At 47.4% G+C, this 15,896-nt stretch overlaps 1 protein-coding gene across 36 annotated transcripts in view; it reads right to left on the bottom strand.

Moving 5' to 3' along the window:
* Positions 1-659: 659 nt before the first annotated feature.
* The window catches only part of Clasp1 (cytoplasmic linker associated protein 1), a 221,554-nt gene continuing 206,317 nt past the window's right edge, over positions 660-15,896 (bottom strand). For 35 of the 36 annotated variants that reach the window (XM_087580613.1, XM_087580631.1, XM_087580632.1 and 32 more), the window contains 3 exons: positions 8,598-8,804; positions 6,605-6,721; positions 1,001-3,202 (listed from right to left, as the gene is read on the bottom strand). In XM_087580613.1, the coding sequence (XP_087436739.1) occupies positions 3,116-3,202; positions 6,605-6,721; positions 8,598-8,804 (411 nt within the window). In that variant the 3' untranslated portion in view covers positions 1,001-3,115. 36 annotated transcript variants of the gene reach the window in all.

Raw genomic sequence — 15,896 nt, 5'->3', positions numbered from 1 at the left:
TATGTAGTTCTGGCCATCCTGACATTGGTTATATACATACATACATACGTATGTATATATGGAGACAGGTCTGGTTTGTGAAGCTTTGGCTAGCTTACATAGAACTCAGTATGTAGACCAAGCTGGTTGGTCTTGAGCTCAGAGATCCATCTTCCCCCGTCCCCCATGTGCTTGAATTAAAGGTGTGCACTATCATGCCAGGTCTTTTTTTTTTTTTTGACACAGAGCCCTTACTTTCTCCTGGACTTAATGGCTCAGGATGGACATAAACTCACACAGAGAGAAAACCTCCCAGATTAGGGTGTGTCTGGCCTTTTTCTTGTTTAATTAATGTGTATATATATGGGGAGGGGATACTGTGATACCATAGCACGCACATGCAGGGTAGAGATGACTCAGTGGAATCAGTTCTATCTGTATGTAGGTTCTGGGGATCAAACTGAGGGTGTCAGGACTGGAAAGCAAGTGTCATTACTGGCTGGGCCACTTGCTATTCTCAGGTTTGACCCTTTAGTAACACAAAAAGGTGTGCTGTCTCTGTAAAGACAGCAGGACAGTGGCCATCTGACAAGACCCTGCAGGGCATCTGAGGGTTCTCATAGCACCATACACACAAAACTGCATTGTCTCACATTCTAGGAAAAACTCAAAAGGTCGGCTTTTTTTTTTTTTTTAATTTTCTTTTTTAGCAAATCCTAGCACATTATTAACAACAACAACAAAAAAATCTGTACATTTGCCATGATACACTTGGAGGTGAAACAAATAAGATATAAATACAGATATGGATGTAACATGAAAAAGCCCCAAAAAAACCCAAAACAAACACCACCCAATCTGGGGGCGCAGGGACCATGCGTGTGAGCTCTCCTGGTGCTTGATTGTTTTCAGAGCACTTCTCTCTTCCGAATTGTTAGCAGTGTCCTGGTTGGGGGGTCTATAAAGTTCTAATTTGCCTTCCTTTAAAGTGTGAGTTTCCATAAGGGTGGCAGAGAAAGGAACAATAGATGTAGGAGACAAACCTGCTGATTACCTGCACAGGTGTTGAAAAGCTAGTTGTGAGCCATAGATAAGGCTAGCCCAGGCCATCTGTGGGCACCCGGTCCGCACAGCACATGAGTGCACCTGGAAAGCGCCTGTCCAGCAGAGGAAGGAGCAGCTTGCCAGGAAGCAGGAAGTCAGGTGAGCGGTTCCCCAGGGTAGGGGGTTTCAAGGCCCTGGATAGTCAGATAGATGGGGAGGCAAACACAATTCTGGGTGCTGTGAAGAGTCCTTCAGGGTCTAGGTGCTTTGAACAGAGTCCTTCGGGGAGGTGGAGGCAAGGCAAGGCAGCTGTAGCTGTCAGGGTTCAGAGAGCGGCAGTAGGCGCAGTTGCCCTCCATGAGGTGGTGGCGGCATGCGAGTCTCCTCACTTCAGGCAGCAGTGTTCAGGTGGAGCCCAGGAGAGGGAAATGACTGTGTTCTCTCTACTCAGACTGGAGGAGGGCACGTGACACTCCGGGCTGGCCCTTTGTGTGTGCTGTGAGGATCTTAGGCAACGTTCTGAACTGTCCAGTTACAGTGGGGCAGAGAATGCCAGAGCAGGGCCTTCCTAACTGCATCAGGCATGGGAGGGAGTTCACCTACGTAACCTGGCCTGGGTGCACCTGTCTAAAAGGCGGTGGTAAAACACTGAGGGATCCTAGTGGACGGTGAGAAGGATTCTCATCAATGAACCCTTAACAGACAGGATTTTTTGTTTTTTTAACTGAAAGTAAGGTCTGGTCCTGCTATGTTCTGAGCCCAAGTCAGTCAATAATAGCAAATCCCTTAAAATGCACCCGAGTTCTCCGAACAGCAGAGTGGGACAGTTAGATGTCACACACACACACACACACACACACACACACACACACACACATGCACGCACGCACGCACACATGCACACATTAGGGACCTTCATTTTCAGTGTCTATTTCCTTCCCATGGGTCTTTCCCAACCTCCCTATCTCTTATTTTGATTGTTTTTCCAGACAGGGTCTTACCAGGTAGCCCTGGCTGTCCTCGAACTCACAGAGATCCGCCTGCCTCTGCCTGTTGAGTGCTGGGATTAAAGGCATGAGCCACCATGCCCGACTCTGTCATTTGGAGGGTCAGAGAAACAGAGTGCTGGAGGGAGAACTCACCGGCCCAACCTCTGCTTTCAGCTCTGGTAGTTACAGTGGGCTCTGCACTAGAAGAGCACATGCTTTGCAAAAATTAATGCTACAAACAGGCTTTTTCTGGGAATGTGGCCCATATCTATAATGCCAGCACTTAAGTGGCTGAGGCAGGAGGATACCAAATCCAAGGCCAGCCTAGGAAAGTTTGCATGATTGCATAAAGAACTGTCATTTGGCTTAGGGATTTTATTTAAAATCTATTTAGCCAGAGTCTCCCATAATTGCTTCAAGAGGTGTGGCCAGCACGTCCCTGGGCACTGAACAAGTCTGGTTCCAACTTTGGTGCTTTACAGCCATCTTTTCTTTAATGCAACCGTGAGAACTCTGGTGGCATTACTGATTCTATTCCCAAGGCAGGGAAGTCGGCTCCCTCTGCACAAGAAACCAACCCCTCACGCTTGTTGAGAGGCCAGTTCCAGGTTGTTGTCCTTTTCTTGCCCAGACTGCAGTTCCACTTTGACAGAGTCTCTAAGATACAACCTAAACACACACACGACCTTTCTCCATGTCATTGAAAACAGGAGGGGTCTTGTCCCATCTGACCACACTCTAAGAACATAAGCATAAAGAACACACAGCAATACCCCAAACCACCCAAGTCTGTGCACCAAGCACTGGCTAGAGAGCTCTGGTCTCTAAGAGCTGTGCCCGCCATGGTTTGGTGATGTCAGCAGGTGGTGCAAGACACGTGCACATATGGCTCTTCATTTCTCAGTCCTCTTGTTTCTAGGGAGACTGCATAACAGGCCTTGCTTCCGTTACATTCAATACCAGCAAAGTTCTACACAAAAGCTGGAAGGGACCAAAATACTGATTGTAATAAATTATGTGTGGCCTCCTTGGGTGGACTAGGCAGCTGATGGAGCGTCTCAGAGGCACCACCAATGTGTGTTCTGCACAGACTGGCACGGCCACTAGCTGTGTGTAGACACGTCAGAAGAGGAGCTGCTGTTGCTGTTGGTAGTCTGGGCCCTCTTTATATATAAGTTCAGCAGCTTCATCTGCAGAGAGAGGAGACAGAGACAAGTGAACAGGGGAAGCCAGCAAGAAGCAGAAGAGAGGCCAGCAATCCACTGACTGCCAGAAACCAGTTGGCACCCAGAAGCTCTGGCTGGGATTCATCCAGCAAACACCAGCGGTGTGCTGTTGACTAGATGAGGAGGCCAGGCACACAGTGGTATGAAGTGGTATGAAGTGGTATGAAGGATGGGCTGCAGGGCCTGCTGAGGAAGGCACACAGGGCCAGAACCAACATGACACAGGGATAAAGACCCAGACGACCTCCACACCTGTGCTGTAGCTGCTCCTTCCCCCAGGTTCCCTCCTACAGACATCTACTGATGCCAGCCATACCCAAGGTTATCATGGTTGACCCCACAAAGCCTAGCATTGGTTTTGATTTTCCCCAGCACTGCAAAAAAGGCAAAACTTAGCTAGCTAAATAAATAAATGTATGTATGTATGTATGTATGTATGTATGTATGTATGTAAAGCTTATCTCGAAAATCCCAGAACTTTGGGGGTTGAGATGGCTCAGTGATTAAAGCACTTTTCCTGAGCCTTCTGATCTGAGGTTGATTCTTAGGACCCATATGATAGGAGAGAACCAACTGAACATATCCTGTGACTTCCACAAATGTGCCAGGTCACATGTATGTCTCTCCCCACAGACACAGACAGACAGACAGACACACACACACACACAACTTCCCAGCAAAACCTACAAATCAACACAAAGAAAATCAAAGCCAACCACATGAAGAGTTATGTAGATGATTGTTGGTGGAATGGAACAGAACTGCAGAAGGAAACCTATCCACAGATGCTCAGGGGTTTTGACAATGGTGTCAAGACTGTGAGGGAAAGGGGATTGTCTTTACAGCCACTGATGCAGATGGACAGACAGCTATCTGCAACAGAATGAAGTTTAACCTTACCTAACACCACAGGCAAAAACGTCACCCCAGGGGAGCCAGCTGGGTATCTGGTAGCAGGGGACTCATACAGACAGTGTGGTTCACATACACAATGGGTTTGTTTTCAGCCATAACGCATTAACAGAGTTGTGTTGTTTGCAGGAATACGGGTGCAAGTGGAGGTAATCCTGCTAAGGGAATTAAGGCAGTCTCAGAAAGACTCCCTCTCCCCTCTCATGTGGTTCCTGCAGCTGACACGTCAGGGAGAATACTTATGCATGACAGTGAGGCAGAAGCATCGCTGCTTGGGGTGTGAGCATGGCACGACAGACAGGATGGGAAGGAGAACAGAAACAACCCGTGTGAATCACAAGCCAGAATCTAAGAGATCTAAGAGTTTAAAATCTAAATCTCTCCAACGAACGCTGAACAAGAGTTTCATGACAGTGGGTGTGTAAATGGTTTCTGGAAAGGGACCCAAAGGTCCCAGGAAACAACAATAAGACAAATTTATTCCTTGAAATTAAAAATTGTGAGAACCAAGGCACAATTAACAGAGCAAGAATCTAACCTACACGAGGGAAGAGACGTGTAAAACATATGTCAGAAAAGGCTGGGCAGTATTTCTGGATTAATTAAGAAATGTGTAAGTCTGACCTCCTTTATAAACAGTGCCTTGATGGACCTCAGTGTAGCCAAGCCACCTCTGAATCCCTGTGGAGGCTAAGGGAGAGAAAAGGACGGCTCTTGGTCTCACAGACACTGTGTGAATACCACTACCTTTTTTTCATTAATAGTTAAGAAAACAATTGGAGCCAGGTGTATTGTTGCACACCTTTAATCCCAACACCTGGGAGGCAGAGGCAGTGGGATTGGAGTTTGAGGCCAGTGTGGTCTATAGAGGGAGTTTTAGGACAGACAGTGTTATATAGAAAAGCCCTGTCTTCAACAAACAAAAAAGACAATCAATCACTCAATTAATCAATCAAACAAACCGACCTATTTTCAGGTAAGGCAAATCAATCCATCTATTAATCAATCAATCTAGAATCTCACGTAGCTCAAGCTAGCTTTTAATTCCACCCATCCATCTATCCACCCACTCATCCACCCATTCATCTACCCATCCATCCATCTTCTCATATAACTTAGGCTAGCCTTTAACTCCCCATGTAGTTGAAGATGATCTTTAACTTGTGATCCTTCTGCCCTCACCTCCCAAGAACTGAGGTTATAGGCGAAAACCACCAAACCCAGTTAGTTTGTGCAGTGCTGGGGGAGGGGTGAGGGTGTGTGGTGTGGAACACAGAGCTTTGTGAATGCTAACAATCACTCCCTAACTCTATCCTACTATATCCCCACTCACTTCTGTTGCTTCTCTCCATCTGTTTTCACAGAGTATCTCCTCTGGACTAGAGGTTCTGACTGGACGGTTTTGTCTTTGGCGACATCTGACCATGTGTAGAGCCATTAAGAATAGTGAGCTTACAACTGAGGGGAGAGCTACTGACATCTAGATGGTGGTTGGGTGGCTGGCTATCAAACTTCTGACATCACACAAATGAGCTTTGAAGCAGCTGACCCAGGGTTGATGGGGAAGAGGCCAGCATCACCCTGGCTATGATGCACTTCAGTAGCATCAAAGTGGTAGCTGAACTGAAAGGAAGCACTGGCCTACAACTTCTTCTCAGACAGGGGACAGTACACGCGTAATAGTCAGTGTGCACCCTAGCCGGCTGGAGGGAAATGACCACTGTTGCCCCTTAGGAATCCTGTCTTGGGGCTGGGTGCAGAGGTTCCTGAATTTTGAGGAAGTGAGGCTCTGGCTATGGTGTTCCCCAGCTGTGTTAAATATGCTCACTGGGAAATTCCTCTAACAAAGAGCAGGGTTATGTGCCCCTGTGTCCCTACACAGCATGCCAAGTGGATGACACAGTGCTTGGGGTGCAGCAGGTCCAGTGGACATCCTACTGAGATGTTCACAAGGTCCTCGGCTCCAACTCAGAGAGAGAGAGAGAGAGAGAGAGAGTGTGTGTGTGTGTGTGTGTGTGTGCGCGCGCATATGTACACTCCACAGAATGCATGTGGAGGTCAGATCTCTCCTTCCGCCTTTATGGACGGAACCCAGGCTATCAGGCTTCATGGCTGGCATTTTACCCATTGAATCAACTTGCCCACCCTCAGGTCAATTTCTTTAGTAATTCTGTGGGGCATGAGGGTGGGGAAAGCTGGCTTTTGACCCAGGTTTTTCTCCTTTAGTAAATGTACTGGAAGTCAGGTTGTCTTTTCAAAGACAGAATAGTCTGTAGTGTGTCATCAGCACCACCTCCTCCTGTTTTTACTGCAGAACAAGCCATTTTCACCTTAGGGAAAATGCCTTTTGCAAAGTCAGATAGTTAAACACACCCAGTGAAGAGAGCTGCCACCAAGGGCTCACGAGGGGCTGGCAGCTCAGGTACAGGCAACAGCAGGTAACACTATACACACCTTGCTCCCCGTGAGCTGTGCGAGGTGAGGTTTCAGATCTTCTCCGATTACGGAATAGATTGCCACTAAGCAAAACACGCTGGCTTTCCGTACACTGCTCTCAGTGTTGTCGTAACCCTAGAGAGTCAAGGGGGAACATGGAGAGGAAGTCAGATCAAAGCTATGCCTTCCAGCCAGTGCTTCAGAGCTTCCACAGATGCCCTTGGAGCACAACCCTGGACTTGGCAGTAACAACCACAGATCTCAGCTCTGTGAGTGATCCAGAGAGCTCTTGCCCTGGAGGGTAACCAGCTGCATGAACGTTGTGCAGGGGCAGGAGGGCATGGGTGCCAAGGGGCTCTTTGTCACAGGTGCTGACACCAAAGGTGGCAAAAGGGAGGAGGACTGGGAAGAGAAAATCCCTGGGGAGCCTCGTCCAGATTCCTCCTGGTGGTGGAGCAAACTGCCTGAGAAGAAATGCTTGAAAGCAAAGAGAAGGCTGGGGAGATGGTTCAGCAGGCAAAGACATGGACATCAAGCTTGACCACCCGGAAGTAATACCCAGGACTCACAAGGTGTAAGGGAGAAATGGAGTTGCTCTCTGACCAACAAGCATGCACATGTGGTGTACACACACACACACACACACACACACACACACACACACTCTCTCTCTCTCTCTCTCTCTCTCTCTCTCTCTCTCTGGGAACTGTGACCTATTTGTCTTTCCCTTTGTGTGGGATAACCTAGTCTTTAATGAGAAGTTCAAACAAATGCTGGCAAACAGCAAACAGCCGCATGCATGAAATGGGAAGCGAGTTTTTCTACCTTTCTTCACCAGTGGCCTCTCTCTATGTGACAAAGCACAGGGCACTCACTGTTGCCTGCAGCTTCTAGGTGGCCCTACCGTGTCTCATAACAAACTGGGAAGCATCTGAAGCAGAAGGGCTGGCCCTCCAATCTGCCCAGCTCACTGCCTCTTGTGTAGAAGAGCTCCAGTAAGCACAGACATAGGAGGGCAAATGATGGAGGTACCCTCCATTAGCTCCTTGGCACAGGGCATCCATAGGATGCCACAAGTATTTGTGGAAGCAATGAACGACATGTGTTTACACTCACTGCCAGAGGACTCACTCTTTCTGATCTGGGTTACTGGTTAGCCTCTGCTGCAGACAGGAGCAAGTAAGCTAAGAAGATGTAGTAAGTGTACAAGAATGGACTGTCAATATCCTGTCATAGGGCAAGAGAAGGGACCTTGAGGCTGCTGATCCCTCATCCAAGTATCTACAGGCAGTTGTTGGGAAAGAGGCATTTTCTTCAGTGGTGCAGTCACTAGAAAGGTGCTCATCTTCCTGTAAATATCCCCTCACCCACACTTCTGTAAGCAACCCTATTAAACTCACCAGGTTGTCAAATATAAATGGATTTCTAGTGCAGTGACTAGCGGTTGTATATTCTTGAGAGCATCTGCCTTACTAACAAAGGACACAGATGGACTATGACTAAACAGGCTTTGCTAAAGTTCAATACATTAAAACAAGCACCAGCTAGAAAACATTCCAAAAGCCGGGGCTTTTAAAAACAAACAAGCTAGTAAAAAGTAAAAAAAAAAAAAAAAAAAAAAAAAAAAAAAAAAAAAAAAAGACATGAAAGTAGAAGAGGAAGTGGAAGGGGATCCTCAGGAGAGGAAGAGGAGAAGGCAATATGAAATATTACCTACGTATAAAAAGGCCACAACATGCTAGCAAGCCTGCAGTGGTAGCTCACACCTTTGATCCCAGCACTCAGGAGAACAGGTGGGTCTCTGAGTTTGAGGCCAGCCTGGTCTATGTAGTAAGTTCCAGAATAGTCAGGAACACAGAGAAAGCCTGCCTCAAACAAAACCAAATGAAAACCAAGAAGCTAACAAACTACCTTTTAAATAAAAATGATATAGGTTCCAAGGAGAGTGCCATTGCGTGTGGCTTTTGCTCTGTCCCCACTTTGCCCTGAGCGGCCTGAGCGGGGTGCATACCTGCAGCAGGCCGGGGATGATGTCAACAAGGAGCTGCAGCAAGGACTCCTTGGTAATCCTCTCCACCACTTTTGTCTGCATCTTGATGGCAGCCAGGTTGATGGGGTAGTCTGCTGTCTGGATGATTGGACACAGCACTTTGATGCACTGCTCCGGGTGGATTGAGCTGGCTAGTGTGGACGCAGCTTCCTCAGCTGCTCTCACCACCTGAAACACAGGAGCACAGAGTGAGTGCTACATGCTTCAGGAGTTTTGAAAAAGATCAAACGCCACTCCTGTCCCACTCCAGAAAATAAATAGAATGACGCACTTCCTCCAACACTGTAAGAAAAATGAAGAGCAGCCTGGGTTGCAGTGTGGATGAGGTAGTGTGGGTCTGATCTCCAAATGTGTTCCCCACTACGCAGCAACAGCTGCAGTTGTGCCTGTACTTACAGGTGCACAGCTGCACCCACCACCTTCAGATCTTCCCAGCAACACGGCTTCTCAGCCTTCCGCAGGGGTGCTGTCTTACAGGGGGACCACTCAGGTGACTATTACCACAGTAGAGAATTTCTGCCATGAAAGATTAGGACCCGAAAGTAAATACGTTCCAAGGGCCTTGGGGCCCTGTGACACAAAGCCAGAGAAAAATCAGTGTCTTCTAGAGTGATGTCCCATGGGAGGGGCTGCCTCCATGAGAAGGAGGGAAAGCCGTGGATGTGCCTGCCTTCCAGGGTAGTCTCTTGTGGGAAGTTGCTTGTCCTGGGCCTTTGACGCCCTGCATCTTGTATTTTTAATTTTTAATTAACTGGTTAATTTTACTTATCCATATATTTGAGAAAAAGTCTTTGTGTCTTCCGAATTGGGCTTTAACTCACTGTGTAGCTGAGAAGGACCTTGAGCTTCCGACCCTGATCTAGTGGCTAGGTCTTGCCTTCTCTGCAAACAGTGCTTCCTGCCTTCCTGCCTGTCCCTCCCGAGTGCTGGGGGTATATGCACACAGTCAGTCAAAAACCAAGCTCCCTCCCTGCACTTCTTAGGAGTGCATACAATGATGGCCACATGGCTGAAAGGGACAGCTATGATTTCAAGGTACAGAAGTCCCTCTCCTCATGACGAGGGAAGCTAAGCTAGGGAGGAGGGGGAAACGGGGAGTGGGAGGGAGGAGGGAGGAATGCCACAGCTGTGCTGGGGAGAACTGCAAAGCACATGGTATTAGCATTCTACTTCCTCATCTGTAAAGTGGGGACATGTCACAGCAGGAGAAGGCAGTGACACAGATTGCTCTTCCCCGGTCAACCCTGAACTGCACATGACCCGCACCCTCCTTTCTACAGCTAACCTTTCAATCTTTACAAAGAGAAACCCACAATCCAACTTCGATCATCCTTATCCTTGCCATAAAAATGTTTATACATACTATAAATATGATAAAATGTATATAGTAAAATAGAAATGTATACACATATTTTGTTGTTGGGAGAAGCATAGGCATGCTATGGTATGTATATGAAGTTCAGAGGCACTGAGGTATCCTGACAACTGTTTGTTTGCTTATTTTTGAGATAGTCTATGTAGCCTGTCACACAGATCTGCCTGTCTATCTCTCAAGTGCCGGTATTAAAGGTGTGCTCCACCTTTATCATAGAGAACTTATATTATAAAGAGAAATCTATAGCCTTATAATATATTTAAAAAAAAAAACTAAATGCTCTTAGCTGCTAAGCATCTCTCCAGTCTGTCTGTCTGCCTTTCTTTTCAGCTCAGTTCTTTTGCCTACAGAGGCATCTTGCTGGCACATATCCTTATAGGTGGGGGTGGTGGGGTGGTGTGTGTATGTGTGTGTGTGTGTGTGTGTGTGTGTGTGTGTGTGTGTATGTGTGTGAGTGAGGCAGGCCAGATTTGAGCTCTGAGGCCACACACAAAGATAAAAGTTTGAGTCGCTTTGGGGCCTTGATTTAGATATTGCCTACTACATGATTTCCATAATCCTCTCTGAAGAAGGGTCAGGGTCCAACCTCTTGCCTCCCCATCAGTGGCTAGATCCTGCCTTCTCTGCAAACAGTGCTCCGTTAAGGAGCATAGCTGGTTGGTTCTACTCCATGGAGTTGTCAAGGGAAGTCTCTTCAAGCTACCATGGTCACAGCTATGGCCACCTCATTTAATATATTCAGGAGTGGCCATGCTAGCAGTGGGATTTTCATCTTGAAGTTCCTCAAGAAAGTCAGCTACTCACACCTACTATGCAATGCCCATCCATCACTCTAAAAGGCTCAGGTGGGGACGGGGAACAGCTCACTTTATGATAAAGTGAGTGTGGCAAAAGCATGAAGATCTGAGTTTGATTCATGTGAAAAAGTATTTATGTGAAAAAGCACACACATTTGCAATCTCACAGCTGGGACTCTGGAACAAGAGGATCGTTCGCTGGGGCTTTTGGCAGAGACAAGCCTCACTGAACTGCCAGTTCAGGTCTTTATCCCAGTGAGTCCTTGTCTCAAAGGAAAAGGTGGATGGCATCTGAGGAGCAACACCTGAAGCTACACACACACACACACACACACACACACACACACACACACACACACACACACACACACACACTCTTGGTAGCAAACGCATAAAATGGTTTACACCCCTTATATCATAGTCGTCTTGTTATGGGAATTTTATTTTCTTTACCTCAGAAAGTTGCCATCAACATTAATGTTCCTGGCAAGGAGACACTGATAAAAATTACCTCGAATGTCTTGTAAGATCAGAGAAGTGGTAGTCCCTAGAGGGAGTGGACAGAGTGCCACACCCGAGCAGTAGCCATGGCTTGGGGAGCTGTGCACAGTGCTAAGACTGTTATTATCACTGCACGGATCACCACTGCTCCTGCCCACACCCCAGACATCCTAGTTGGTCTAGGGCATGCACCATCACTCACATGAGTGTCCTGCCCCTCCTTGACCATTCTATACCACACTAGAGTGTGCTTTTGATCCTAGTGACATTTTTCATGAAGAATTATTTCTAACCAGGACAACTGGGATCCACCAGCCCCCGGGAATCTGGCACTGATGCAGGGCTAAGTCAGCTTCTTGTTCCAGGCTAGGTACAAAGTTCAGTGTACATACAGCAGTATGTTTGCCATACTCATCTTTCTATAATATACATGGTTTCTTCTAATAGCATACAAGGCACCTCAGGTACATTCACCACTGTCTGTGTTTACATTTTCAATGGAGGTACTAGCCCAGAGCATGAGGAGGATGCAAGACACAACTAACCTTCGCTTGACGAAGTTAAGGCATGAAAACCCTGAGGAGTGGACAGGTGAGATGGCTCCGATGGTTAAAACAGCCTACTTCTTTTTTTTTTTTTTCCTTTTTTCGGAGCTGGGGACCGAACCCAGGGCCTTGCGCTTGCTAGGCAAGCGCTCTACCACTGAGCTAAATCCCCAACCAACAGCCTACTTCTAAGAGTTATGACCTGAATTCAATCTTTTGGACCCCCAGGTGAAGGGCAAGAACTGACTCCTCAAAGCTGTCCTTTGATCTCTACTACAAGTACAAGTACACATGCCACCATTTATAAAACACACACACACACAACCATGCACTATAACAACAACAAGGCCCAGGAAACACATCCTAGGCTATCTACCAAAAGCACAATAAATTAGTTCTTTGGAAAAAAATTAGTCCCAGGCCATATCCCTAGCAACCAATTGTCTGAAAAGGAGGGAAGGTTCTTTCTATCACCCCCTAGTTTCCTTCTCTACCCATAGAATTGCTTTAAGGCTGTAGTGCAAGAGCTTGCTGGGGAGAGCTGGGCTGATGTGTAGACAGCAAGGCCCGTGGTGGGAAACCGGCCTATCTTTTCAACTTGGCCCAGCAGCAAGGTTGCTGTGAAGACACTAGTTTTGTGTTTCAAAAAGGCACCATGCCCAGCTGCCATGGAACCCGGGAGAGGGAATGATGTGGGACTGACTCTGCAGCCCCAGTGCTGTCTCTGTTGTTGCTGCAGTGCTGGTGCAGGAGACTGAACCTGGGGCTTCATACACACTCAAGAAGTGCTGGACCATCAGTTACGTCACCAGCCCTGAAACAGTGGTCTCAACTTACATGTGGCTCGTCTATCTAAGTGCACTAACGTGTGGCCTAGAACTGAAGATCTCACCAGGGGCAGAGTAGAATAAATGAACTTGAAGACAGAGTGAGGCCCCAGCCTCTCTCTGCCAGTCAGCCCCAAGGGAAGCCACGACCTCAGGCGTCTCATAGCAAGAAGACCGACCTCCCATGCTCCATCCTACTCTGCAGGGTCAAGTGAATCGCTGTGTTCCGAGATGCTGCAGGTATATCCTTTCAGGGCTGCTGAAATGAGCCCAGCTCCGCAGTGGCACCTTGGGACATCCAGGAATGCCTGAGGGTGCAGGCATGAAGCACTTCAACAGCCACAACGGGCTGCAGTGGGCTTTTGGAAACTGGACATAAACCATCAGGGACTGCACATGAGGATGAACAGTTGAAGTTCTCTCTTTCCCCCTGGGGTTGAGAGAAAGTTCCCCAAGACAGACACTGGTTTTGGCAGGGAAGGTAGTGTTCTGACTTCCCTCCATATGCCAAACCCTGGCTTTGGCAGGCTGCCTGTATCAAAGTAAACTTTAGGTTCTGCCCTATGTTCTCTGTAACATAAGAAGCAAGGTTATAATGTAAGCAAATAGAGAGCAAAAGTAAACACAGGCAACAGAAGGTAAGGAAGGCAATTTCTCAGCTGACACAGAGGCTGTTGGTGCTGAGGGTGTTTTAAAAGTCAGGGAGACAGAGTCAGCAGGAGCTGACATTTGGGTTACAGCTCACTTCCCAGTGGACAGACTCCATCTATGTTCTGATTTTGCTTCTGTCTGGTTAGAGACACAGAAACTCTTTCTCTTCTTTGTTAAGGATGAAAGTGTCTAGCCAAAAAAAAAAAAAAAAAAAAAAAAAAAAGAAAGAAAGAAAGAAAAGACAACTGACACATGTAGCTGTTTCACAGATGTTTGATCCAGGTTGGCCTTGGTCTCTTGATCCTCCCGCACACCCAGCTTTTTAAGGAAATGCGATCGTGACTCAAAATACTGATGAGTGTTTACATAAAGATTAGGTTTCTTAATTTTAGGGCACAGAAGTTCTTGACATTTGGACTGTGTGTTTGGAGTGCACCAAGTTTGATTTGGCTCTGTCTTAGATGCAGCAGAACTGGATGCGTTTACAAAAAAAAAAAAAAGAAAAAGAAAAAAGTAGCAGGTCTCCAAAACCAATGATGGCTAGAACCCAAGAGCTCCTCCCAGGCACCTGAAGCTTAGCTCCTGGATTATTTGGAAGCTAAAGAGATGCTGACGCCACCTTCTGGGTGGCAGAAAGGTCTCAATAGACACAGTTAACAAGGAGTCTTGGTGTCCATTAGAATAGCAAGGGTGTGGTCACATACGTCTTTAATCCCGGCACTCTGGAGGCAGAGGCAGAGGAATTCCTGTGAGTTCCAGGCTAGCCTGCTCTACACAGGGAACTCCAGGTCAGCTAAGGAGACACAGAGAAGTTTTGTCTATAATAATAATCACCACCAACAAACAATAATAAATGAGTAATGTGCCAAAATGGCACAGTAGGAGCTGGGACTCCGAGTGGAAGGGGAGAGATGAGGACAGCTCTGGCTCTGGAGGCTGTTCTGGCCTGGCTGTTTCCTCAGTCAGCAGATGCTCAGGTAAATTCTTTCCATGTCCGTGGTTGCTGTTCTCACCAGAGAAATTATAGAAGGACTGGATGGAGAACTGTTAAATTATTTGTTTATAAAATCTTACCACTCATCCCAACCTGATGAGTGTTTTTCTCTGGAAAAAAGGAAAGCACACGTACAGATAGAGGCTTCAAACCCTTCCGAACGGACGCACAGGACCAGGCTTGATGACCCGAGTTCATTCCCTGAGATCCACTTGGTAGAGAGAACTGTATCCTACACACTGTCCTCTGACCTCTATGGAGTCACTGCAGCATGCACGGGCCCACTAATCGAGAGACTGACTTACTCACTGGGTAGACTGGGGACAGCAGGGGCAAATGATAAGGAGTGGGAGGAGCTCTAGGAGGTAGGGTCGGGAGTGGCAGATACAGGCTGGAGGTGCTGCGCTCTGAAATAATTGAGAAGCTGAGCCCATGTCTGCACTGCTAAGTCTACTGTCTATCTCTAAAGAATTACAGTGCCTTCCAGCCCAGGCCTGATGATGGCCTGAAAATATAAACCACAGACAGAGTGGACTGAAGCAGGCAGCAGCCTAGGGATACAAGTCATTTTTACAGTAATTTAGATAGAGGCTCTTTCCTTCTTCAGCTGAAGTTAAATGGCCTCTTGGATCTAGTCAATGAAATGCAGTTAAACTACATTTACTTTACTGTGTATGTATGAGACACACACAGTAAATAAATGTAATAACCTTTCTTCTATTTTCTTTCAGGTTGGCATACTTTCCTCAACAGAGAAGGTAAAGGGGACATAACCACCTCACCTCACCAATAGGAGCACTCCAGGGAAGGACACATGGAACAGCCCTAGACATCAGGAAGCCTCAGAGACATATCCAGCCACAGCCTGTGAGCAGTGTGCAAGCCTGTCTTCTGCCTCAGATGGCAAGCCTCTGCCATCCAAAGCGGCTGCCTTCCAGAGCTGTGAAGCTAAAGGCCGGGTGTCAGCTAAGGGGCAGGTGCTATGGCTCTCAGAGGGTCAGCTCACCAGTACAGACTTCTGCCCTCAACAGCAGCAGCAGGAGTGCAGCGGCAGGACCATCCACAGCCAGGACACTGGGCTTGGCCCACTAGGGCAGTCCCTGCAGTGGGTTCAGCCTGGGGCACTGGCTCTTGACTTACAGCACCCCTGCTATAATGAACTCACACACTACAGACTTGACGGCTGCCCTGTCCTCTCCTACCTGGCCCTGGTCAGTGATAAAACAGTGAGTAGGGGCTAACTAGCAGCTGCTGTTTCGACAACTAGGAACCACACAAGGAGGCTATCTAGGCTTCCGATTTCATCTGTTTCATCTGTTGCTTTTTAGCAAGAATTTCTTAAGGAAACAGGGCTTCTGGTCACATCCAAAGATGGGGCCCATGGAAAACTAGAGATTTAGCATCTGTGAGGTTGTTTCTTTTCTTCTTCTTCGTCTTCCCTCGTCGTCTTCCACCTCCTCCCTCGTCATCTTCCTCCTCTTCCTCCTCCTCTTCTTCCTTCTCCTTCTTCTTTTTGGAGCTGAGGACATAACCCAGGGCCTTGCGCTTCCTAGGCAAGCACTCTACCACT

Source organism: Rattus norvegicus, chromosome 13 (assembly GCF_021556685.1).
Source record: "Rattus norvegicus strain SHRSP/BbbUtx chromosome 13, alternate assembly SHRSP_T2T, whole genome shotgun sequence".
Classification (NCBI taxonomy): Eukaryota; Metazoa; Chordata; class Mammalia; order Rodentia; family Muridae; genus Rattus; species Rattus norvegicus.
The sequence above is the reverse complement of the archived record's forward strand: the minus strand, read 5'-3'. Positions and strand labels throughout refer to the sequence as shown.